This window comes from Sipha flava, unplaced genomic scaffold (genome assembly GCF_003268045.1).
Source record: "Sipha flava isolate LNK unplaced genomic scaffold, YSA_version1 99_pilon_pilon, whole genome shotgun sequence".
Lineage (NCBI taxonomy): Eukaryota > Metazoa > Arthropoda > Insecta > Hemiptera > Aphididae > Sipha > Sipha flava.
In genome coordinates this window covers 474,162-501,113 of record NW_020273635.1, presented here as the reverse complement: position 1 = coordinate 501,113, position 26,952 = coordinate 474,162, and the positions used below count along the sequence as shown (strand labels likewise).

The following is a 26,952-nucleotide window of genomic DNA, read 5'->3' as shown; positions in this document are numbered from 1 at the left end:
GGATACAAACTAAAATCATTTTGATAGAGAAAAAATGTCAATAGTTAAACATTTAAAACTTAATTCTTAAAAAACTAAGTAGTAAAATATATAATAAACAATTATATGTACAATAGTAAAATATATTTTGTTCTGTAATCCTTGGCAATAAAATTGATGTAACTAAGAAAACTAAGATTATTTAAAATTCTAGTCCAGTCATACTGTCACCCAATATTGGTATATATTTTCTGAATTCATAAATAATTTGATTCAATAGAATTACTGACTAAACTAACATAAATTATATACATAACTCAGACTATGTTATTACAGACAAAAAAATTTGACTTTTCGGAGGATCTATACTTGTGATGGTTCGGTTATTATTTTTTACAGAAAAAATTCTATCTATAATTACTTAATATAAGCAGCTAGCAAATTAATATATAGTGGATATTAAACTATAGTAGTGGTTCCTAAATTGTGTAACATGACGTAAAAATAGCATTAATTTATTCTTAGACAAATAAAAATATTTTAATATTGAAATAATAGTCTTACAATTATTACAATTGGTGTCTTATTTAATTAAATTTATTCATGGGAAGCATGATATATCTTTTTTTAATTTTTTGGGAAAATTTAATGTAAAGTTTCAGAACCGCTAAATTTTGTAATTAAAATAATAATTAAAAATACTGAATGCTATCGTTTAAAACCTAATTTTATGTATTCTTCAAGCATTGCAGTAGAAGATATTCGACAGGAAACACATTCCTCAGAAGTAACCTTTAAAAATTAAATAAATAAATAAATAGAAAACATTATTAATTAATAGTAAATACTTTGATAAAGTTATGTTCTAATAGTTCCGAAACAGTTGCCCTTTCATACGGATCATGTTGCAAACAACTATCAACAAAATGTTGGCCCTCTTCACTTAGTGTATCTGGTACAGTAGGCGAAACACCCATGCCAACTTTAAACATGATTTGATAATTTGAATCATATTCATGCCAAGGCCTCTGGAAATAAAAATGTAACAATTAATATTTTTATGAACACATACAAACATTATTTTGTTAATACTTTGCCCGAAGCCATTTCAATGATAACACATCCAATTGACCAAATATCCGCTGCTCTACCATGTCCATCTGTATTAGATTTCATGAAAACTTCTGGCGCCATGTACGCTTGAATATATTATTAAATTTTAAATTTCCAAGTAATTATATTTTTCAGTTATATTATCAAAAGTATAGTTACCTTGAGTTCCAACAAAGCCCTTAAGTTCACCAGGAATAGTAGTATGCGCTTTCATTTTTACAGCAGAACCAAAATCGCCCAGTTTTAAACCATTACCTTCGTCAGTCAAAAATATATTTGCGCCTGATTTACATAAAAAACAAAAAAATTATTGTTTATCACTGTTGTTAAAATTAGATGCTATACTTTTAATATCTCTATGAACTATAGCGTTTTGATGTAAAATATCCACTCCACTAACTAACTGTTTAGTAAATCTACGTAAAAGAGCTTCCGGCAATCCGTTTTCAGTTGCAGCAACTAGATTTTCCAAAGTTCCTTCAGCACATAATTCCATAAATATTAGCATTTCTTCCTAAACATATGATAAATATTATTATAAGTTTAAATTTTCAAAACAATAGTTTTTAATATATTTACCCTGTGTATTTCAACTCCATAATATTTAACAAGATTTTGATGAGTAATACCTTCAAATATTCTCAATTCAACAGCTACATTTCTAATGGCTTTATGATCAAATGGTTGTAATTGTATTTCTTTCATAGCCATCAGTTCTCCAGTTTCATTGTTAACAGCAGTGTAGACTTTGCCAAAACGGCCTTGTCCTATTTTTATGCCACGTTGCCAACTAAAATGAACAGGACGAGGACGGACATATTCTATACGTTCAATGTTGTAATCATGTCGAATTTGACCAATTAACTCTTGCGATCTCAACTTTTCTTCTAATTCATGATCTAATTTATTAACGGCATCCATCACACGAACATTCCTCTCAACGTCTTCAATTTTTTTTATTCAAAATAAGATATTAATAACACATAATATGATTATACTGAAATTATTTTTATAATTACCATTTTTAATAGTTTTTTCAGTTTTCAATATTTTATTTCTCCCTTCAATTGCAGAAGAATTACGTTTTTTTTTTATAGTACTAGTACTCGACAACGATGAATCGTCAAATTTCCCAATAATATACTCTATGCAGTTTTCTATCAAAACTTTAAAATCCTAAATAAAAGATCATATTATTTCAAAGGATAATAATATTACATAATATTATATTTCATAATATTTTGTACCTTAAAATCTTCATCACTTAGTCCAGCAATATTTTGAGGTTCACAAACACTAAGCAAAAAATCTAAACCATTATTTGCCCATTTGGGTTTCAAACCACGACCAGGCTCACAACGTTTGTGTACAAAATTTATCCATAATTTTGATATAGATACATTATAACGAGTTGCTTGGTCTTTATAAGGACCACACATAATTTTGTTAGCTTCTTTATGATACTAATAAATATAAATATATATTTATATAAAATAAAAGGTTATAAACTATGTACATACCTCAAATCCAAACTTATACATTTGATGTAAAACTTCCCGAATACGAGGTGCAAGAGTTACATCATCAATATCACTATTACAAGTATCAAATGCTTCTTCTATAGAAGTAATTATTTCTATAATACAACGACAAACTTCCAATAATTTTTCCTATAAAAGTTAATTTTTAAATGCAAATAAATACGTAATAATATATTTTAATAGATTATTAAAATAAAGAACCCACATATTACTCTTATTTTGTAAATTTGTGCTTTTTACATTTTTATTGTAGTTACAAAATACTTACTAAAATGTTTATTTGTTATACATAATAAATTTAATAAAATAAATTTATAGCAAATATTGATTTTAAGTAAAATACTGCATGATATTTTTACATACTTTTAAAGGTATCATTGAAGTCAAAATAGGAGATAAAGGACCATCAAATTTCACATTGTTCATTTTATCTTTTTTATACTGCTCAATCATATCTTTGCAGATATTTTTAACCAACGACATCACCAAAAAAGATTTTTCTCTGAATATGCTCAGCAAATTCTGTAATTCTCTACATATGGCCAATAAATTTTGCCTAAAATTTACGAATTTTGATTTGTTAAAGAACAATAACATGATTTTGATTATCATATAATAGTTACTTTGTTTGAGAATGATCGACATTTTTTACTATCATTTTTGTTTGATTGAGAGTACTCTCTTTGTAATGTTTTAATATTGCTTCTAACATACACTTTGCAATTTGACTAAAAGTAAAATAATTCAAAAGGTTTAATAAATTTTTAATTTTTATATTATAAAATTATAAAAAAGAAAAATAACTTTAATTAATTGATCCAAATAATGCAGTAAAAAATATTAATATACATGATCTTCTTGACTAATTTTTCTGCTTTCACAAACTTTAAGACATATAAAAAATATAAATAAAACATACCAAAATGTTTTTGTCACCATAATCATAGCATCTGGAATATGTGGAATAATAACTTTCATATCATTCCATTCTTCTTCTATTATATTTTTTTGAGCTTTACAGTAGCCCATCATAACTACCCATTGTTCCATGTAGCCCAAATAAACTTCCAAAACAGTTTTAGTACATTCATCAAAATGGCAAATACGTTCTTTGAATATCTTCATACCAATATCTATATCAGACCATAATGTTGACTGTATATGGCGAACAAAACGTCTTCTATGTACAACAGCCAACATTAGACCTTCTTTTAACTCGCAAGTCAACTAAAGACAAAAAATATTTTATTAGATTAATGTGTAAGAAAAAACATCAATCCATTACTTGTCTGATGCTCATTATTGAAGGTTTTTCTGGTCTAGTATCAAGTCTCATACGGAGATAAGCATGAATAAGATCCAATGGAATACGAGACAAAAAAATAAACGTAGCTCTATATGAAGGTAAGTTCAATTCTTTTGACTCCTGACACCAATAACCATAACGCAACAATTCTTCATCATGAGGCACAAGATGTTTACTATCTTCTTCCTAAAATACACATACAATTAGAAAAATATAATTACTACAACTTAATTGAAATAATTTACCACTGCTGATTGATCTTTTAGCGTTAAATGTGCTTTACGAAGTACATTTTTATATAATTCATCAAGAAATTTTAATGCTTTTCTTAAACCTTTAGTTTTTAATACACCGGCAATAAATTGCCTAAAAAATTAATATAAAAAAATAAAAAAAAAATGAAAAAAATATTTAAAAATAATCTCATTTAGTAAATTACTAACCTGTAGGTTTGAGATGCATAATAGGATGAGTTAATTCCAATAGTATACGGAAAGAAATGTTGTCTTAGATGAGCTATAGGTTGTGTGTTGTATAAATCGAGGTCTTTATATGATATTGGTTCACGATAATTAGTATTAGATCTTTGAAATTTAAACTCATAATTTTCTAAAAAACAAAAGTATCTATTAATGAATACTTAATTTTATAATAAAAATATAAATTTCAATCCAATATTCAATGTAAAATAATTTACCAACACTAGTTTTAGGAGAAATTGTCAATGAACCTTTACCACTATCATTGGATACACTAATAATAAAAACAAATAGCTTAAAACAATACACAAATAATAAATAAAGTTATATTTGTATTTCTTTAATTTACCTTGGTGAACTTGAACAACTACTACTTGCCATCAAATTATTTAATGGTTCCAACTCGACTTCTTCTTCTTTCATTAAATGGCGACCCAAAATTAACAACATCAACCGCTGTCTCTTAGTCATATTGTACCATACGCACATTGCCTACAGTTAAATCACACAGGTAATATTAAAATAAGTCTATGTACTACAATTTTATTTTTGATTTTAAATGTAAATATAAATAAATTATATCTTATATGAAAATGTAAAACATGTTGCATACACTCTTAACATATGAGAAATAATCTTCTATAAAATTAATATTAAAACTAGCATTATAATATATTAGCTTATTAATTAAGCTGATAGGAAAAGCAATACAAATACTGAATTGGTATGAAATTACTTTTTCTAAATTTAAATTTAGCATAAGCTACAGTAAAAAATTACTAATATTTTGTGAAGTTAAAAAAATTTAAACGCTTGAAATTAAAAATGAATACTAAAATATAGTAGTTTTGTACTAATTGAAAATGTCTTAATTTTTTAAGTTGAAATTGAAAAACAAACAACAAATCTCTTGGATTTTTTTAAAAAAAATATGATATTGAAATTAATTATTTAACATAAACAATAAAATTTATATGGAGGAAAAACTAACCTTTACTCGATTAGTGAATTCAGGACTTTTAAATAAAGGGTATTGTACAGCAAATGCTCTGCTAGATGGAAATAATGATTCAGCATATTCTAATCTTTCCATAAATTTTTGTACTTGACATAAAGCAAAATTTTGTTGTTCAATACATTGAGAACAGAACAATCCAAGACAACCACTACGGCTTAAACATTGGCCATTATCATTATCTATAGAATCCACAGATGTAGAGCTTAGAAAATATAATGGAAAGATGCTACGCCAAATTTTAAATTGTACCTGAGTTCTTAACAGTTTCATCATCGCAATATGTAGATTTATTTGAAGGTAATTGATCAAATCTAAAACTATATTTTGAACATAAAATATTAATTATTAAGATTATTAATTTTTACTAACAAGTACAATAACACAAACCTAAAACTCATAATTTCATCAAGTAGATGAAGAATATTTTTTCTTTCTTCACAAAGATACTTGTCTTGACTTGTTATGGTTCGGTCAGTTAGTCTGGCACGTAACTCTAACCATATCAAGTCTTTGAGTTCACTTTGCCATAATACCTCTTCTTGGCTTAACTAACGAAATAAATATTGTAATTCATGTAATATCAGTATTTACAGTGCAAGATATAGTTAAATATGTTTACTTGTCTACTGAGTTCACAGGAACTAGTCACTTTTTCACAATTGGCTAGACACTTGAGTTTATTATAAAATGCAATTCTATTCACATCTTCAGATTTTGATAGTTTGTCGTTAATAAATTTTCGACAGACCACTAGTTTGGAACCAACACTCCAAAATCGATTGTTTGTTTCAACCTAAAAATAGAAATAATTAATAAACGAACAGGTAATGATGTTTTATTTATCCGTAATTCCCACGGTGTAAAACTACAAATTGAGTATGGAACACAAAAAATATGTTAGAAGTATGGTACATACCTTGAACTTATTAACTGGTTCGTCTGCACATTGCTCCAACTGTTTCTTGTCAGTCACTACGACGGAGTCCTTGACCTTACTTGTCTCGTTAACGTCGAAAATCGCCATTTCGTATTCGAAGTAAAGTCGAAACTTCTCGTTCACGTCAAAACGATTTTTCTGGCAAAGAAACGAAAAGACCATGTCCTCAATCAATTATGTAACCCAATCGTACAACATTTAAAATTTACGTAATGGTGTTATTATACAGTGGGTCGCCGGTCGACAAGAGGGACGTCGCGCACATATTATAAATGCTCATATGTTTTTGGACGAAACGCGTTGTCGGTATATTTATAAGATAAATTCGAAATCTGAACGATTTTCCACTTCCGTATTTAATTCGTATTCTCTACTTACTTATCTCGGACTATCAGAAACTTGTTGCTCATCGTCGCGTCCAACTCGGCGTCCGCGACTTCGACCTACGTGGGGACAAAGTTCAACAGATTTATCAGCGACAACCGACTTACGTTTGATATAGTTCTGCACAAAAACATAATAATAATATTGTAATCAAAACACATGTGTATTAATATTTATGTATAGATGTAATTAATATTAGACAAGCATAGTGTCCAGTTACGAACGGGCGATAAGGTGTGAAAGCACTGGGTTGGTTTAATTTTTTTACTCAATATTCGTTCTCGATCTCGCACGGCCGCGACACGACGATAATGATTATTATTATTGATAACATCACGATGATTATTCGTTATCACGCCATGGTACTTAATGGGGACCGCCCAACCGTCGTCACATATGGTTTTCGAGAAACACGAATACAATTCTCGCTATGATTGAACTGTAATCCTATCATGGCACAGTGCAGTAGGGATGGGAAACATGATTCAGTTAAATGAATCGATTCATTGATTAATTACGAATCATTCAAATATAATTGTAATTTAATTGAAACTTTTATTCAGGCATGGCACTAGAATTTTTTTCCCGGGAAAGGCAAATGGGGGGGCAAATATTTTTTTTACACGGGCTAAGGTTTTCTCACCACATACTAAGGTTATTTAATTAAAATATTAATATTTTCCTATCATATAACATAAAATGCAGCTATTATTATTTTCGTGACATACAACCACACACAACCACAATTAGATAAAAATGAATAGGGGGTAATAAATCTTAGGCAAATAAGTAAAATAATTATATAAAATTCAGAGTCTATCTAAAAACTTAAAACACAAATCTTCGAAAATACGTATGTATTTACATAAATTACAAATTTTTAAAAAGTAAATTTCATAAATTCTTTGATGAAGCTCTTTTAAAAATAATGTTTTATGACTTTATTAAATCATACATACTTATTTTTCAGTGGGGGGGCTGGCGAGGGAGCTGAACTGTTTTCTGGATGGGTTAGAGCCCCCCTTGCCCCCCTCCTTTGGCGCCGTGCCTGTTATTATTATAATACTGATAATACTTACCGATTTTGGATTGTGTATCAACCATAGAGTTATTAAATCCATAAATGTTATTATATAAATCTATACTACTATATAAAATGAAGTCGCTTTTTTTTGTTCGGGATAAACTCTGAAACTACTTATTGGATCGTCGTGCAGTTTTTTTTTAAATTAAAGAGGACATCACAGAGAAGGTTTTAGGCGTAAATTTAGTCCGATAAAGTTAATAAATAATTAGTTATTAGTTATCTATATATATATATATATAAAAATGGAGCCAAAAATGTATAATATTTCATCAATTGAGAACTGTTGGGCCGATTTGGCTCAAATTTTTTTGATTGTTCGTAATTGCCAGGAGCAATTTTAGTAGCAAAAAATGTGAACGTCAACGAATTGAATCTCAAGATACAACATTTGTTACCAAGAGACTTTGTGTCATACAAACCTCTTCCTTATATCCTTATCCTTACCCACATCATTACATGCCTATATTTAATTAGTTATTTTTTTCTGGCAAAATATTCTCTAGAAATAATTTATATGACAAAACAACGTTTGTCGGGTCAGCTAGTAACTTATAAATGTAGGACCAGTAGTGTTATTTAGGCAGAGGCTTCCAAGGTATGTCTAAGTTATGGGGGTGAACGAAGGGAGCACAGGACCTACATCACAGCTGTAAAAAAAAATTAACTTTTTAATTTTTTTATATTTTTAATGAAAATATGTTTTGACCACATCTTATTTTTTATTTTGGATTAAACCATATATGTGGAGGGAAATTTGAACTCTCTGAAACATAATTATCCAATATATAATCAGTAAATTCTTCATAACCAGTTGAAACTATGGCTATAAGACAGGGGTGGACGCAGAAAAAGATTTCGGGGGGTTTTGAAAAAATAAGAATAATTATCGTCAGGCCCGTATTTAAAAATTTGGTGCCCCCGGGCATATTATTTATGCACCCCCCCCCCCCCCAAAAAAAATAATAATATAACACTTATTATTTCGTCTATAATCGAGATTCTGTAGTATTAATATATAACTTATAAATGAAAATCGTTTAATACATTTTTAATTAACAAATTAAAAAAATTATAACATAACACAACATACTATTTTTTTTTTTATTGTTTTATTTTTTTTCATTAGGTACCTACATCATTTTTTAAATTAATTTTGCTAAAATATTTTGCCGCCTCTGAGCTTGACGCCCCCGGACATGTGCCTACCCGTGCTCCCTCTAAATACGGGCCTGATAACCATTATTTTGAAATAATTAACTATTGACTATAGATTGACTATTGTCGATCGTTATCACATGACCATACAACACAAATTTTAGAGATACCGTCAATCATAATGTACTATAGTAAATAATATTATATCGATTACGTATATTTACTTAGTTTTATTTACTCATAATAAACGAATTACAAACACACATTATTTTTACGAAGTATTGCCATCATAGAATTTCAAAAATCTCAGTTTTAAGTACCTATACCTTTTAGGAAGTTTGGAAAATTACAAATTAATACAAATTCACTTTTCTTAACAAAACATTTTTTTCTAGCATATTTGAATCGTATTTTAAACAATTAATTTTTTAAAGGTACATAAGGTAGGATAAATACGTTTGAAATTAATTATCCATTCATTTCGGGGGGGGGGGGGGGTGAACCCCCAAAACCCCTCCCTGCGTCCGCCACTGCTATAAGATCAAACACAAACACATCACGCACCATTTCAGAAGGTAAAAATGGTAGTCTAAAAAAACTATTTAAAAATATATAAATTTCTCAATTCTTTTGAAATCATATGTTAAACCAACAGCTTGAATTTTTCGCCCCCTAGTAATTGTTAATTAATTATTAAAATACAATTTATTTTAATATAAAATATATTTAGTTTTCAAAGTTGGGAACTAACTATAGGTTGTTGGAAAGTTTAAAAATAATTTAAAAATTACTTTAAAAATATACTTTTGGAAATCTAACTTTTGGCCCCATTAAAATATTTCCCTGTAACAAAAAAACTATCTATCCACCTCTGGGTCAAACTCACTGCTTAGTCTACCTTTTTTTGGGACGCAAGTAGTGTGCAGCCTTACCGTTGCGTCGATTGTTAAATTCGTATGAACCACGCGTGTTGCATACTCAACTGCCAGACTTTATGGCGCACGAACAAAACGTTTTTTTTCTTTTATCAACGGAGCCGCGGTAAGACAGATAATACTTACACGAACGATTGTCGTGTACAATATTTAGGTGTTGTGCTGGGAAAATTACATCACGTCTACGATACGCACAAATCAATTCTTACGATTCATACAGACCCGTCGCAGTCGGTTGCACAGCACGTACAGGTTACGAACTTTGAATGTATTAGGGAAATCGGCGTGTGTAGAACGAAAAATCGCAAATTCGAAACTCTACCGCGTGTCTGTGTCCCGTCGTCCGGAATGGCGCGGATTGTGGCCATGACGTGACAAAACACCGACTGCGTAACGGTCACGCGATGACTGCTGAGCGACCGACTACCGCCGCCCCATGTTCGGCCCATGAAGTTCTGGGTACATGCTGGGCAAGGGTGGGGGACGCCCGTGGTGCTCGAACGCCTCTCGAACTGCGCACTTGTCGAGCAGCGGAGACCGTGACGATCGCGGTGCGGATTGAAACGAGAATTTTTGCCCGGCCGTAGTCCAGTACGATCGCAGTGACGTACTCGGATGTTTCACGGCCCGAAGTAACATTACTCTGACACAAAAGTACCCCAAAGTATTACGAAGGCCGCTATAAAAATTAAGAAGAAAAATTCGGTGTATTATTTTAGTTAGGTATTCATTTTCCTTTTATACCGAACTGTCTAAGATAGGTATCTATCAAATTTTATATTATGTACAGTGTTGGATTAGTTACTTTGAAGACCATTAAGTTAAATTACTCGTTATTCATTACTTAAATGTAATGAAAGTACATTTTCCGTTACTCAAATAAAATTGTAATAAAATTAATTTACTTTTCAATAATTAGAAGTAAATACGTTACTGTCTAATTAAAATTGAAAAAAAAAAAATTACATATATCAGCATAATATGTTATTAATATATTTTTAAATATAATACTGAACCATTATATTTTTATTGTAAATATTTTTGGATATGATTGGCAATCATCAACGAATTAGGTTATATTACTATTGTAGAATTTTGTTTTTGATAGTAGTACAATTTTTACATTTATAAACCCCCTCCCCCCAATAAAAATTTGCTAGCTCTGGTTATAATATTATAAATAACTTAACAATAAAATTAAAAAATGCAGAGTATTTGGCTCAAATAACCGAGTTGCGTTTCACTAATTTCGAATAAAAATTTGATACCTCTTGACATTTTCTGTCCCTCACAATCGTCCTACCCCTAAAACACACTATTGCTTAAATGATTAATTTGTTCAATGCATATATTAGAATAATATTTTACGTGCATGCAGTCGGTTAGGTAACGAATGGATTTATGCAAGTTGGAGCTTTATCGAGTGAGAAGCCAGTAGGATCAAAAATAATATTGAAAACTCTGTATATATTTTATATATATTTTTTTAGTCGTCCAAAACATTACGTAATATCATTGATTATGAAATACCTAGTATTTATAATCAATAGTAATATTTAATACTCTGTACCTATTACAAAATATCGATATCAGTAAATTGAACATATGTATATTCATACAATATATTAACTTTCTACGGTTTCGACCCTAGAGAGTCACTTAATTATTCTGCACTGTATTAATTTTATCTTTGACTCCAAGGGTCCCTATAGTTAAATCGAAGATCCCTTGGGCTTTGATGGTCGGGGACCAATATCAATGTTGTGTTTGACCTAAAAACTTTACCCTTCTAAAACGCACCTGAGTGTTTTTATAAATCAATCAGCCAATTCTTCCAAATATTCGGACCTCTTGGCCTACTCAGCGAAAACAGATCTTATGAGGGATACAAGCCTAATGCAAATATATAATCAACCAATATCATAATTCATAATATTAATAGGAACTAGTTTAAGACATCAGGTTTTAAAATTATTATTTAAATACCATTTACAAATTTACACCAGGGAGGTCATTTGGGGGGGAGCAGAGTATACTTTGGCTCCCCTATTTATTTTTGTGTCTAATTAGCCTGGATTAAAATTTACAATGCGCCTACGGCGCACAGGCCTATGGTCTTATGCTTAAACATTAAAATATATTGTAAAAATAAAATATAATATTATTATGTAGGTAAATACATAATATTTATTATTTTTAGTTTTTTATTAGATTATAGCTTGCACTATGCGTCTATGCATGATTATTGATCAAAGCTATTTCAAAATTTTCAGATTATGTTTTTATCGTTGCCCGTTGGTACGTATGAATGCGTTATACTAAAATATAGTATAAATATAGGTTTATATAAAAATATAATAGATGTTGTTACAGACAGTTATACGTTTTAACAATAATAATATTATCTAACTACGTCTGTCGACTGATTACCAGAAAAAACATTCTTAAAATAGCTCAAAAATGAAATGTAAGGTTATAATTATTCTAATAAATTGAAGTTTTCTTATTATGTTAATGTAATTTACGTAAAGATGTTTAGTATTGACATTAAATTTAGTTATCGACTATTTATTTAATTATTTTAATTTTGTCATGAATTTCCAAAACAAAAAAAAAGAGAAAAGGTGGAGCTGCTCGTTTACGTGACGAAAACAAAAAAAAAAAATGATTGACACATCATCCAAATATTATAGTATAGAACAATTGTTTACAAAAAAAACGCAGTCAAAAATTACAGTAAGTAAATTTTCAAATTTCAATGAAAAAATATGTTTTTACTAGCTGGTAATTACAAACAAATAACAATTATTAAGGCAAATAAATAATTAATGAATAATTTGAATTCATTAAAATATAACCATCAAGAATTAAACCCCATACCAGCGACTTACAAATAAACGATATCTGTATTTACTATTTTTTTTTTTAAAGTGGCCTGACGAAAAAAAATTGGCCTGCTTAAATTTTGGCACCCCTATTATAAAATTCAAATGGCGCCACTGATTTACAGTTTGCAAAAGCTAGATTCGATCACGATCCTTTGTTTGAGCGCACCACCGGTCCCGGAATTGCAGATAATATTATGATTTATGGTAACATGCTGCAAACAACAATGCAACATGCTGATAATTGAATGGATGAATGTAAATCTACTGCAATTAAACATTAGTAATACATTTGTGGATTTATTTGAATGGTGTAATATTCAGTATTCAATGACTAATAACATTATACTCTTATTATATATACATATGGATAAGGTCTAGAGTTACATAACTTATGTTCCTGACTGTTGTATCTTTGTTGTTATTTTTTATAACTTCGCAATTATTTTTGCCATCTTAACGTTGGCAACATTGATATAAATGTATTTTTTTTGAATAATTAAATTCTAATTAAATGGCTGTATTATTATTACAATTTTCAGGTATTAATAAAAAAAAAAAAAAATTGAGAAAAGCTATTATTATTATTACTAAAAAATGAATTACATATTCTTAGTTTATGTATGGAAAGAGATTAATTTCCTCATATTCGTTTGATATCACTGACCACACTATACAACTACAGGATATCCCGATGGAAATATCTCAGTAAATATTAATATTTTTTCATATGAAAAACGTAATACTTCAAATTCGTTCTTGTATTTCGTATTTGCCACATGTAGAGTCTGAAAAGAGCAAAAATGTATCGTCTACATATGTGATCATCTGGCCATCTATTTTAGTATTGCAAACATTATTAATATATAATATAAAGAGGATTGGTCCAAGAACATTTCCCTGTGGTATATCACAGACAACACTTTTTTTTTCACCTAGTATACCATTTATGTTAATTAATTGTAATCTATTTTCTAGGTAACTAGTACGCCAAAGTAGACTTTTGTTTATTATTCCAAAAGTTGGAAGAATTTTTATTAATTCAATATGATGAACTGTATCAAAAGCTTTTTTTAAGTCTAAAAAGATTGCTAATGTTTTTTCACCATTGTCTAGGGAATTACTTATAAACTTGTTACATTGTATCCTCTGTACTTAGACCTGGTCTAAAACCAAATTGATTATTTGAGAGTAAGTTGTTAGATTCAAGGTATTTCATTAACCTGTTTTTAATGATTTTTTCTAACAGTTTGGCAAAATTAGAAATCATCGATGTTGGTCTATAGTTATTTATTTCAGTTTGATTTCCTCTAAATAATGGAGCTACTACAGCTATCTTAAATTTTTCAGGAAATAAATAGTATTTAATACTTAGATTATATATATATATATAGAAGTGGGCCTAGTATAGAATTAATTATGGTTTTTAATAATTTTACAGTTATTTTATCAAATCCGGCAGCTGTATCATCTTTCAGAGTTTTTAAACTTTGCTAGATATCTGTTTCTGTTATTTTTTCATTAAAAATGTTTCCATTGAGAGGAACGACTTCCTCTGTAGGATTATCTTCTACTATATTATTTTCAGCTAATTTACTGCCTATATCGACGAAAAAAGTGTTGAAAATATTTGCGATCTTTTGCGGTTCGACTGTGACATTTAACATTTGTTTATTTATTAGTATTGAATTGATTTCTTTAGACTTATCGACATTTTTATTTGTGATTTTGTTTATTAATTTCCAAGTTAATTTTGGATTAGATGCAACACTATTAATTTTATTTTGAAAAATGTATTTTTGTGAATCTTAATATTTTAGTAAAAGTATTTTTATATTTAATATAACATAACATTAAAGATGTATTGTTAGAGTGTTTTTTAATTTTCATTGAGAGATGTTGTTTTTTACGTGCAGAGCATAATAAACCGGCTGTCATCCATTCTTTAATACGTTTATATCTAGAGCCTACATTCTTGGTCGTGGTTGCCAAGTTGAAAGCATAATTCATTTTATCATAAAATATATTACAACTTCTATTTATGTCATTATTATATTGTATAAAATAAACAAATTTAAAAAATAAAAACAAAACATCAATACCTAATTAAATTAATTATATTGATAAAATTTTAAAATTTTTGAGGAATGAAAAATGTTACTTATTTAGGAACAAAGAAAGGAACGAGTTTCTTTTTTCAAGACAGGAATGGTAAAGGATTCTTTTTTAATAAGATGAACGTGAACGTGAACGAGTTTCTTTTAAATGAGCTTTCCAAGCACTGAGTCCGAGTGGCAGTCGTTGAGTGTGTGGTGTGACGGCTTTTTCACGTTGTGTCCGTCGTTCGTCCGCCGCTGTGTTCGATTCGTTGATTTGCCATACTAAGTGCATCATTTCCAGAACGTTTTACTGTTGAAGAAAGTTAGCAAATTCTGCACAATCTTCCGCTCATCGCCGACTAAGCTTACCGATCTCGGTGTTCGTCACACGTGTCTTTAGCAACTATACGAACATCAGATCGTTAGAGGTAACATCGTGTTTATGGCTGTATTATTTTTATTATATTTATATTCACTACCGCGGTACTTGTGTTTTGTTACCATTATTTCTAGTTTTATAATATTATTTAAGTTCAAAACATTTTTACATATATTTTATTATTATTATTGATATATTGTGTGTGCGTGGTGTTGTTATATTATTATTCGTCGTTAGAAATTTTTTATTATATTCTTATCATACATTTTGAATTGTAGAATATAGTATATATTTCGTATAAACTCTATAAACTCTAATAGATTTCGTCAATATTGCGTAAATACGCATACATTATTGTAAATACACAAGTACAGATAAGATTAATATTTAAAAGCAGTACCATATAATATTCTGTATAATTGTTTCTAAAACATTATGTAATATACTAATATGTATGTTTGTTAATTAATATATATGTGTATACATTTAATTGTTATGACATTTCGGAGACAAAGAATCAAAACGTTTATAATTACAGTGAAACTTATTTTTGTGGATATATTTTAACTTCCCTAAGCCCTACGATGTCTACTATTTAAAAGTAGTGTCACCGCGTTTTATTGTATTAATTCTAAAATATAATTTCACGGCTCCATAGGTATCTATGTGTTTTTGATTTATTCAATTCTAAATATTATATTTTATGTTAGGTACCTATATCGTTTTGTTTATAAAATACAAAATGTAATGAATATTTTAAATACTACTAATTCATTCATCTTTAAAATCTAGAACTTCCTGAATTGTTAGAAATATTATTTAATCCATATTTTTGTTAATTTCACACTTCTAATATACTTTTTTATTAGAGTTAAAATTATCTCTTGTCATGATATATAATATTATATCAACATTATACATTTATAACTAGTGATATTGATTCTATTGAATTCTGATTTTTTGTGTTATAATCGCATTACTATTCAATTTGAAGTGAAGTGGCTCGAAGCATCTTCAAGAAATCATGTCCAAACAAATTATAAGTAGAAGATAAGAAATAATTATAACTAGTTATTAGCGTCTCGTGAGTTTGTATGACAAGTTATTATGATTTACGATTTATATACATAGTACATTGTACGTTCAAATAGGTCTGCAAAAGAATGACTTTCATAAATGAACAGAATGTTAACACAAATAAGAATTCAAACAATTATTGATAGTATTTAATTAATATTTTATACAGAGGGATGATTTTATAAGTCCAAAAAAATTATACCATTAGAATATTTTTGACACATTATATTATTTCATCTTAAATTCTAGGGTACTAAATTAAATACCTCTGTGATGGAACTGAGATACCTAACAACTCGGATACTAATTTTGATTTTTCATTCATTTTAGAAGATAGGGTTATCGGTTGTCAACATTATACATGCTCGTGGTAAGACACTTAAATACGTTTTATACGTGATCCATGATTTAATATTATGTTTTGTTGTACAGTGACAATATTTGTCACTCGCAAAAGAAGATGTTGTATTTTTTGAGCCTCTGCGTAAAATATTTATAATTTATTTTTATTAATTGATTCATCAGCAATTAAATAAAAACGACGTGCATGCGTACAATATATTTTTTTGAATTTTTAACAAAAAATTAAACGTACGAGATAATTATTAAATAGGTAATTGACATATTACGTAATATACTATGGCAGAAAATATAATAAAAAATAATTTTTAACTAATTGAATGTACATAACTGATACTCTGATTTATTATTTTTCGGTTTATTTTAAATTTCGTCGTTAGGAATCAACAATCCTAACGGACGGCTATGCTATTGAAACTATAATCAATGATTTCTAAATCAATCGTTTCAATTTACATTATTTTTATATGTTTGGTTCAAATTAATATATTTCGATACATAATTAAACCACAGAATACTGGTGGAAAACACATAAAATATGTGTTTATTACAATATTTAGAATAATTATTCAAATAAAATTTATTCTGCGGTACGCGCTATCATACATTTCTACTATCTATGCCGACTAAGAGCTGTTCTTATCAGTATTCATATGTTGAGCAATTCGCACAATTAGTTGTTTGGTAAAATTATACTATCCTTAAAACTTCGTACTAAATATGGTTTTTATTTCGACATGCTATCGGCTAGGCAAATTAAAAAAATATACAAGCTAAAGTGTTAAATTATAAAATAAATTATATCTACGATTTTGTTATTTTATAACCAGGGTTATAATTAAATATTTAAAAATACAATAATAATATTTTTAGACACAGTTCATTTGAGGTTATGAAAATTTAAAAATTGTAAAATTGACCCAAAACATCCTTCAAATCAGTAGTTTTATTTCTAATTTTAAAACCACTTAAAGACCAATGGATTTTCGTAGTTGCAATCAGAAAGCGATTTGTTAATTGATGGACATTTTTAATTAAGCGTACATTTGTTGAATTGAATTTTTAATTAACACTCCAAGTGTTTGGGTAAGTGTATCAAAATTAGATTATTTTTTTTTTTTTTGATGATATCATCTGTTTAATTTTAAACAATTTTTAGTTTTTTATACTTATAGGTTTATGCCAAGATGGGTGGGTCATCCAGCACACCTCGAAAACTTGAAATCGAAAATCCAAATGTGATTACTTTATCGGACAAAGTAGTGGAAAGACTTCGTGGTCAAGAGCAGCCAGGACCAGCTGATCATGGGTCATTTATTGTACCAACATATGTGCAGCCATCATCATTGCAAGTTCAAAAGATAGTTCAGCAAGAATTGGAAGAAAATGACAAGAGGTGGGAGCAGCGTTTTAGTCATATTAATGATAGTCAAATTATTCAGAATCGTAAAGTAGAATATGAATATAAACGTACATATGAATCTGTTAAGAAGTTGTTACCTGCAATTGGAGAAGGAGTACTAAGTAAAACAGTACTTGAAAAAGAAAATAATGTATTGGATTGTTTAGCTAAAAATAAAGGAGTTCCATTAAATTGCACAGACACTATCAAAGATTATCAAAAAGTGTTATTTCAGTCTGCCAGTCAATCACTTTGATCATACTTAGATCATTAGAAACATATAGGGAATCAATAATGATATGAGAATTATTGCTTATATGTAAAATATATGATTTATGTCTTAAAACCATGGTAAGTAGTTCTGTTTTATAAAAATAAATGGCTACTTTGTTGTTGAATTTTTGTTTTTAATATGAAAACATTTTAATTTCCTCAATTGGAGATGATCAATAATTTTTTCATTAAGACTTTATTTTGTTTCATGTAATGACCATTTTATGTAAATTTTAATTAAATTCATGCTAATAACTCCAATTTCTATTTGGTATTTAGATAAAATAATTAAAATATTTTTCTTTAGCAATGTGTTCCCAATATTTTTATTAAAAATATTTTTAATTATACTTATTAATTCAATGGAATTTTATTATTATTATGTACAATGTTTAATAAATTATTATCAAAATATTAGTTATCTAAGTAATAAATTGATTTGTTAGTAGCACTGAAAATCATTTCATGTTTATCACATGTTTTTAAAAATATGTTTATCCAGATGTGCTAAATGCAAACAATAAGTTTTTATTAGAATTCACTTAAATGTTTGAAGGTGTTATATTTTTATTTTTAAGAAGTTTAAGTTTGCTACTGATTTTAATATTTTATTAAATATGATAGGTATTATGTATATTACTTATTTATTGAATATCCATTAATGTTTTTAACACTTTAACTTTGATTACACTTAATTTAACACAATTTATTTACTTAAAAATATTAATTTTTAAAAGTGAATTAATATTAAGTTTGGTTTTTAAATATACACAATAAAATTAAAAACTTATAAAATTAATTGATACAATATAATTTAAATACATTTATAATTTAATATAAAATTAAAACAGGTTATAATTTTATACATTTGTGACAAATCATATCTTATTTTATTAAAAATTAACAAATTATAAAACATTTCATTTATTCAGTTATCTCAATGAAAATATGTACCTTAATAATTCAATTTTAAGTAATAAGTACATTTGATTGTTTACATAACCCTGTATACAATAGCTTTGCTATTTCTAGTTATTAAATGTAACAAATACAAAATAATACTTAACATTAAAATATACAGGTAGACATAAAGACAAGAAAATCTTGATGGAAGCCATAAAATCGTATATGTAATCGAGTGTCTGAATGTATCTGAAAAATAAAATATTAATTAATCGAATAAATTACACATGATGATATTTAAATATTAAGAAGTTTATCTTTAAAAGCAAATACAATTAGTAAAAGTAAGACAATATAAGGTTTTAAAAACTGACATTATTTTTTAATTGTTTTAATTAATAGAATTTCTGTACTGTTGTGATACTAGTGGTGATCAGATCCCTCATCCATCAAAACAATTTTTTGTATATAAACATTTTTTCTAATGTATTATACTTGAGACAAATTTGTTACCCTAGTGTAAAAATTTCCTTAAGAAATTTATCAGTTTAACCTTAAAATGTACTTATATTGAAAGATATCTATAATTTTTAACTGTTGTACCAAAATAATTAATATTACATAAATTATTTTAAATAATTACCTATAGTTAGTACTCCATATCCAACATTGTTTGATCCCATTCTATAAGAGCAAGTTGGCACAATAATTTCACTGACTATATCTGGTGATTGCTGTCCAAATCTCCATTGAGCCTCAGTCATTTGACTATAACTGTTGCGCCCAAGTCTTTGGACATATTTTTGTTTTTTTTGTTTAAAGTTACTGACAAAATTAATTGAAGAATGGTCATGAGCTGAGAATATATATTCACTTTTGAATTCGTTTAAAACCTTAAACAACATTTATATTTTTTTAAGTGTTATGTTTTTCGTTCATAACCATTAAATAATTAAAAATTCAATTACTTTTTCTGTGAATTTTGTATATTTTGGTGTTAAAGGAATGTGCGAAAACATAATTTTTATGGTATTTGTTCTATTTGTAGGATTATTATTCATTGGCATTGAATCTATTAGTTGGTTTACCTAGATTTAAATTAAATATACATTTAAATTAACAAACAAAAAATATAAATACTTAAGAAACATATACAGAATTCTAAATGTTTTTTTTAATTACAGAATAATGTACGAGTATATATTATACCATGGTAAATTCAATATTTTCATTTACAATGATTCCTGGTGAACCAAAGTAAAGGTGAAATCTATCAACTTTTTCTCGAATAACTATTTCTTCTTCTCCACCAATATCATTGTCCCCAGGAATAAAAATAACCTAAAAAAATAATATACATTAAACATAGGTATCAAAATAAAAAATTAATGAATTATATAAATAAAATATTGACTTACATTTTTTGATGCTAGAGGAACAGTGGTTTTTAAAAAAAATATTTTACAAAATCTATATAAATATCTTTCAAAAGTTTTTTGATCAGCTATTGAACCTTCATCAAATAAATCACCCAAAAAAACAACATTATCAGGTTTTACGTGTTGTAGTGCTCGACCATAGGTATTAAATAGATATCGATCACTATCCCAGCGTGATAAAATATTTTCTCTTTCTTCGCCTAATATTTGTGGATCAGCAACCAATAAGATATTTTTGCAGAACTTTTCATTTCCACAATATAAATATGGCCATTTACTTGCATACAATGAGTAAATAAACCATTCATTGTAAATTATAGTTAAAGCAAGTAGAAATACCAATAAATAATGGATATATTCACTAAAATTAAAAATAAAAAACAAGATAAAAAGAATATAAATTATCATAAAATACTTTAATTTTTTATAATGTTGCCCGTGTAATTTTGAACTAGTAAAAACATTTGCTTAGTAATTTTTCAGTGTTGATTAATTTGTAACTCTATTATTGATTAGAGAGCTACACATTTATGGTAACAATAATTAATTACATGATTTAATTTTAGAGAAGCTAATATTTGACTGAAATGTCAAAATAAGAATTTATTGAACTTATTAATTCATTTAAACAAACTGTGTTATAATATTCAAAGAATAAGGGGGTTTCTTTAACATTAAGTCTCATTCCACAATTTATTATGAAATTTTATCAGTAACTAATCACGTTTATTTCTTTTTCTTTTCTAAAGGCTCAGCCTTGTCATAGTTAAAAAATAGATCTCCACGTTTATTTGTATAAACTAAATTTAACTTTATTTTCCAACACAAAGTGAAAAAAAAAAGGTTTTGATCACACGGTAAACATTTGATAAAAATTAATATCATATAGTTGTCAGAACGTACTTAAGTTTGTATAAAATTAATCCAACTAAAGTCTTCAGTCTTGCTAAATAAAAAAAGTGGAACATTTTTAATGTAATTAATTCATAGGAAGTAGAGAAACGGATCGCTATACAGTAGAAAAATATGTTTATAATACATAAATGACAACCCGTCTCACTTCACGAAATTATTTCGACCATATCGAACTCGTGTATGTCGTATTAAAATTGTGTTGGCACACTAAATCAATGTAAAACGTCACGGTTTCATCCGAATTTCTGCAAACATACACGCGTTAAACAGATTATGACGGCGTACATTAATTGAGATTACTTTTCGGCAGTAGTACTTATAAGATAAAAAATAAATTTCGTGTAGTTTTTTCAAATTGTTGGGAAGATCCTTGACACTATCAACAATTTAATAGCATTAGTTAACACACAGTGTTTACCAAAAATACATAAAAACCGTAACAAGCGTACAATAATTATTGTGGCTTACAGTATGGCCATTTTACCCGTGTAATTTAAAAGTTATGAATATCTAATACAGCGGTTCTCAAACTTTTTTTTTCGTGTACCACTTGAATATATTATCAGTAATGTACCACTAATAATAGAACCATATAAACTTTACATAATAAAATAAATTGTGGCACCGAATTTTCAAAAGAGTACTGGGACTAGTGATCAGCGTCGATTGCAGGTTTCGCGGGGTCTGGGGCGGATTTTTTCATGGAGCCCTAGAATTTGTTTTCTTGAACGCTCTTTAGTATTTATTAATATTTATTTATTTATTAATATTAGAGATATTTTTTTTATTGTATACGACTTATGTAAAAACATTTATCTTTAGTATGGATATTGTATTTTGTCATCAAAGCGTTAACAACATATTGTTTATTAATTTATTATTATTATTATACTATTAATTAATAATATAAATAATATATTTTATACTGCAATATAAAAGGTATCTAGTAAACATATAATTTTCACATGACATGGGGTGATTTTAATTTAATTTTAAAAACAAAATTATAGGCTAATCAATTATTAAATTCCATGGAAGGCACGGGCTCAAGCGCTGGGCCCTGGTTAGCTTCCCCTACTACCCTGCTCTTCTACCGGCGCTAACAGTGTTGCATTTAAAATGTTGAAACGGCTCCTCCCTTTTCCAGTTTTTTCAGTTGAACACTGAACATACACATATAGTGGAGATCTCAAAACAGGTAGTTTTAATTATCCATTAAAAAGTAATTTGCTCAATTGTTATTAATTTATCTAATTTCAATGTACATAATATTTGTTATTTATCTAAAATCGAGTATAATATCGTTAAAATACGTCTTATGACAGTTTTATAAACAAAGCCATGCCTTATATAAAACAAATTTTTAAGGCTTTTAATAATTTAATATAATTATCTTAACTCCAAATTATAACGTCCCTATATTTTATTTGTTAAATTCGAGCACTGCCTAAATATCCATAGCGTAGAATGCGGTGTCATTGACGGATATAGTAAAATTAGCAGATTAAATATTTAAGATAAAACCAGTTAACAAGCTATCACCCAAATTAGAGGGGCGTCATTCATAACCGCACACTTTCAAAAACAGGTCGTCGTTCAAAACCGCACACTTTTATATCTTAATCCCTTATATGTCCGTCAAATTAAACCGTTCAATACCGCACACATTGATATATATCAATAACGTATACATTTATCTAAAATAACATGAGTGCATCTCGAGACCGGGCGAGGTTACTCGCTCGCTACGTTCGCTCGGACGGGTATGGTCGAATTGCATTTATTTTAGTCGAATTGCACTTATTTTAGTCGAATTGGACTTGGTTTAAAAAAGGTAATGATCGAACTGTACTCGGGTAAAAAGCAGGTAGTGGTCGAACTGCGCTTGGGCTCAAAAAAGTATTTCAATAAAATTATCATGCATTTGAAGGGGTTAGATTTATTTTATTTAGTTACATTTATTACCATTTAGTAATCATTAGTGTGGTTAAAAATTATTTTTTTATGCATCTCATTATTATATGTTAATTATATATATTTACATTACAATTGTTATAATATACATTATATTATATTATATTATACATATTATTATTATTATACATTTTTTTTTTAATTGTCAAATTTAATTATTGTCATTATTATAATTTTTTTTTGTCATTTTGATAATTTTTGTAATAATGACTAACTGTATTCAAAAATTCTACCTTGGTAATACGCTTCTGTGTATATATGTTATTATTATATAATATCTGCGTTATCTAAATAGCACGAACTAATATATAATGCTATTAAATAAGTATGCCGTAGCGTTATTCAACAGAAAGATTCGTAATATTTTTAAAGAGTTTTCCATTTTAACTCTGTTTTTGAACGAGTGCAGTTCGACCACTACTTGCTTTTTACTCGAGTGCAGTTTGACCATTAGGTACCTTTTTTCAATCCAAATGCAATTCGACCATTTATTTGTAGGTAATAAGTACAATTCGACAATCCCGGCTCGGACAGTTAAAAACGAAATATCCCCCGATTTGCTATACAACACCACCCTAAATAGGTCACAGGATAAAAAAAACGATTATGAGTGGAAATCATACGAAACGGCAACATGAATCGTACATGCAAAATATGCAGGGAGAAATAACTGTTACTCAAATGTGTGCGGTTTTGAACTATCGACCTTTCAAATTTCCCTTTTTAACAATAGAATAATTGTGTGGAGTATTGAACGATGTAAAATGCGCGGTTATGAACGGTAAGTGTGCGGTTTTGATGACTACCGAATTCGAGAAATAGATTTCTAAAGAAAAATGGATGGTATAGGGGAGAATGGAGGAATGATGGTCAAGGGGTAATCGAGGTCACCTTGATTGTTACGAAACTATGATAATTAAAATTCAGCTGACTACGAGGAATGATTAATGTTATTATCAAAACCTTTAAAATGAAATTATTTATTTATCTAGTTATCTATAAAGTTTTATCGCAAAAATATTGTCATCAACGTTTTTCCGAGAATATTCTGTTAAAAATCATATTCGAAAAACGCTTTTCAAGATAAGTTTATTTTAATTTTAATTTATGAGGATTACGAATCTGCATTGAAAATGTAATTAAACCAACTACCAATAAAAATTAATTTTTTCTAAAATTTCAGAATGGGGTATTCGCAGTCAGTGTTTATAGGGTAATGATAGTCATTTACAATAATGAAAAAACTACATTTATAAAAATGTCCTGTTACTAAGTTTTCCACGGTTTACAAAGTTATGATTCCCATTATTTAGAAGACTAAGAATTAAAATTAAATAATTTTAAAAAATGTTGTTACTTTTGTATTGTTAACTGTATTAAATGTTAAAAGTTCTTGTTGCACCGTTTTCAAAGTTATGTTACCCATATTATTATATAAAGGCTATTATTAATAAAGGCAGATATTAATAAAAGTATTTCCATGTTTATTTATGTAATTATGAGTAGAATAAAATTTATGATTTTCCCTATTAATTTGCATGGGTTTTTGAGTGACTACCATTATCCCTATCTAGGGGCAATGGTGATCTTTCTACTTTTTTTTAAAAATGTAAAAAAAAATATTTGTATTCGTTTTAAAAATCTGAATCGTAAGTATGTTGTAGATACCTTATAAGTCAGTACTTTTTTTATTTATATTTAATAGTGTTTTTGACTAACCGACTAAAAGTTGTCTGAAATCCAATTTAGGTGGAAAAAATTACATTGATATTAATATTTTATTACAAAAACCCAATATGTATATCCTACATTACATAAATATAATACCTCAGATAATATTAAGTGTGTTAGGTGACCAGGCCAATTAGAAAATGAAGATTATTTTCATATCTGTTGTTATACTTTTCGATTATACTTATTCGAGTTTTGTCGTTCATTTCACTCGTATTAATTAGTTATATTTTATATTTTTACTTATTTTCGTATGGGAAATGGATTTTGAAAATCAAGGTAAGTATTCAATAACTATAATATATGTTTTTATGATGTTAGGTATAAAATATAGTTGGAAAAATAGTAAACAAAAAGGTAATACTTATATTTCAAATAAAAAATAATCAAAAATAATCGTTAACTAATATATAGATACTATAGTAATTATTTTACTTCATTCGATCTGAAAATTTGTTTTTCGTCCATTAGTGTCTTTATTTTTAATTTTTTTTTTTTTTGTAGAAATGTCGATATAATTGACTCAGATATTGACGAAAACTTGAATTTTAATAATTCTAATTTTCGTTATTATTCTTACGATGATTTATATACATCATTAAAAATAGAGGTCCATTGAACCCTCACTCCATAAAACCAAGAAGATACCTACTTGACATTTTGAATGCTCGACACAAAACTGAACGATGGGAGCCACAATACACAAAATTAGTTGAACTAATCATTTTAAAGTTTACATTGGTTTTACAAAGACATTGGTCTAAAAGTTCACGGAATCATATAAGATTTAACCAGGCTAATAGTGAGTGGCTTAAATCTAAACTAAAATTAACAATATTAGGACAAAAAAGAAAATTATAGGAAGACACAAAATAAACTTCAAAAATAATTGTGAAAAATAAAAGCGAAATAAAATTAAAACATTAACAAACAAATATTCTTCTTCAGAAATTATACTACACAAACTACACTATATACTATATACAACTATACTTTATTATATCGTATAAATATATATATATATATAAATCAGGGAAAGGAACAACAGATGATGGAAATACAGCTCGTAGATTTTTTAATAGTCCTGAAAAATCCTCAGAAATAATGGGTGTCGACTTCAATTTAATTAAACGCTTTGGAACTATATCGTCGTTACTTCCTATAGGTTAAAAAAATATAAATCTCTAAAATCTTATAATTTGAAATTATTAATGAATATATTTTTTAAGGTCAATTTTCCGAGGAAGCACAGGAGGCTAGAAACAACGATTATAAAAAATATCGAGAACATCATTCACGAAAAAAAAGCAGAGTAGTGCAAAATGAAGATATTCTCCATAATTTACTTGTTTCATCCGACCCGTACATTTCTTCGATACGCAATATACCAAAAAAAAAAAAAAAAAATGAGTTAGATAATAAAGTGAAATTATTATTAAATTTAAATAATAATTTTACTGATGAAGAAAATGACTACGTTTAAATAAAATCGTATATAATATCATATATTACGAAAAAGTGACTTTTAGATTAAAAAATGTATATATTACCATTCAACGGGTGTAAATAAACATTTATTTT

The 26,952-nt window shown here is 27.8% G+C and overlaps 3 protein-coding genes across 6 annotated transcripts; 1 reads left to right on the top strand and 2 right to left on the bottom strand.

Annotated features, from left to right (window-relative positions):
• Window positions 1–642: 642 nt before the first annotated feature.
• LOC112693776 (mitogen-activated protein kinase kinase kinase 4) lies at window positions 643–10,340 on the bottom strand. 3 transcript variants are annotated; one of them, XM_025568978.1, is made up of 24 exons: window positions 9,932–10,340; window positions 6,752–6,877; window positions 6,353–6,511; window positions 6,056–6,229; window positions 5,824–5,984; window positions 5,686–5,753; window positions 5,410–5,615; window positions 4,768–4,910; window positions 4,637–4,692; window positions 4,383–4,548; window positions 4,185–4,305; window positions 3,919–4,125; window positions 3,553–3,860; window positions 3,257–3,361; window positions 2,997–3,189; window positions 2,613–2,762; window positions 2,340–2,555; window positions 2,112–2,268; window positions 1,672–2,036; window positions 1,438–1,606; window positions 1,252–1,374; window positions 1,072–1,178; window positions 828–1,007; window positions 643–771 (listed from the first exon to the last, which is right to left on the bottom strand). In XM_025568978.1, exons 3-24 carry the CDS (start codon window positions 6,458–6,460, stop codon window positions 688–690), a joined length of 3,567 nt encoding a protein of 1,188 aa, XP_025424763.1. In that variant the 5' UTR covers window positions 6,461–6,511; window positions 6,752–6,877; window positions 9,932–10,340; the 3' UTR covers window positions 643–687. The 3 variants fall into 3 exon arrangements, with proteins under 3 accessions (XP_025424763.1, XP_025424762.1, XP_025424761.1); XM_025568977.1 differs by lacking the exon at window positions 9,932–10,340 and adding an exon at window positions 6,982–7,088; XM_025568976.1 differs by lacking the exons at window positions 6,752–6,877; window positions 9,932–10,340 and having other exon boundaries at window positions 6,353–6,736.
• Window positions 10,341–17,612: 7,272 nt separating this feature from the next.
• Window positions 17,613–18,534, top strand: LOC112693778. Of its 2 annotated transcripts, none has more exons than XM_025568982.1 (2): window positions 17,613–17,820; window positions 17,910–18,534. In XM_025568982.1, the coding sequence occupies exon 2, from the start codon at window positions 17,922–17,924 to the stop codon at window positions 18,390–18,392; it is 471 nt and encodes a 156-aa protein (XP_025424767.1). In that variant the 5' UTR covers window positions 17,613–17,820; window positions 17,910–17,921; the 3' UTR covers window positions 18,393–18,534. The 2 variants fall into 2 exon arrangements, with proteins under 2 accessions (XP_025424767.1, XP_025424766.1); XM_025568981.1 differs by having other exon boundaries at window positions 17,614–17,820; window positions 17,894–18,534.
• A 763-nt stretch (window positions 18,535–19,297) lies between these two features.
• LOC112693790 lies at window positions 19,298–22,063 on the bottom strand. The gene is made up of 6 exons (XM_025568996.1): window positions 21,655–22,063; window positions 20,731–21,112; window positions 20,522–20,653; window positions 20,281–20,400; window positions 19,956–20,205; window positions 19,298–19,561 (listed from the first exon to the last, which is right to left on the bottom strand). Exons 1-6 carry the CDS (start codon window positions 21,717–21,719, stop codon window positions 19,404–19,406), a joined length of 1,107 nt encoding a protein of 368 aa, XP_025424781.1. The 5' UTR covers window positions 21,720–22,063; the 3' UTR covers window positions 19,298–19,403.
• Between the last annotated feature and the right edge of the window lie 4,889 nt (window positions 22,064–26,952).

Bases quoted from the DNA above. Each gene is read 5' to 3' on its own strand.
- LOC112693778 (XM_025568982.1), top strand. From the start codon at position 17,922: ATGGGTGGGTCATCCAGCACACCTCGAAAACTTGAAATCGAAAATCCA.
- LOC112693776 (XM_025568976.1), bottom strand. From the start codon at position 6,535: ATGGTCTTTTCGTTTCTTTGCCAGAAAAATCGTTTTGACGTGAACGAG. The intron at 1,179-1,251 runs GTAACTATACTT...AATATATTCAAG, and splicing joins GGGCTTTGTTGGAACTCAAG to CGTACATGGCGCCAGAAGTT. The intron at 1,008-1,071 runs GTATTAACAAAA...TTTTATTTCCAG, and splicing joins TTGAAATGGCTTCGGGCAAA to AGGCCTTGGCATGAATATGA.
- LOC112693790 (XM_025568996.1), bottom strand. From the start codon at position 21,719: ATGTTCCACTTTTTTTATTTAGCAAGACTGAAGACTTTAGTTGGATTA. The intron at 20,654-20,730 runs GTAAGTCAATAT...TTATTTTTTTAG, and splicing joins TTCCTCTAGCATCAAAAAAT to GTTATTTTTATTCCTGGGGA. The intron at 20,206-20,280 runs GTAATTGAATTT...ATGTTGTTTAAG, and splicing joins ATACAAAATTCACAGAAAAA to GTTTTAAACGAATTCAAAAG.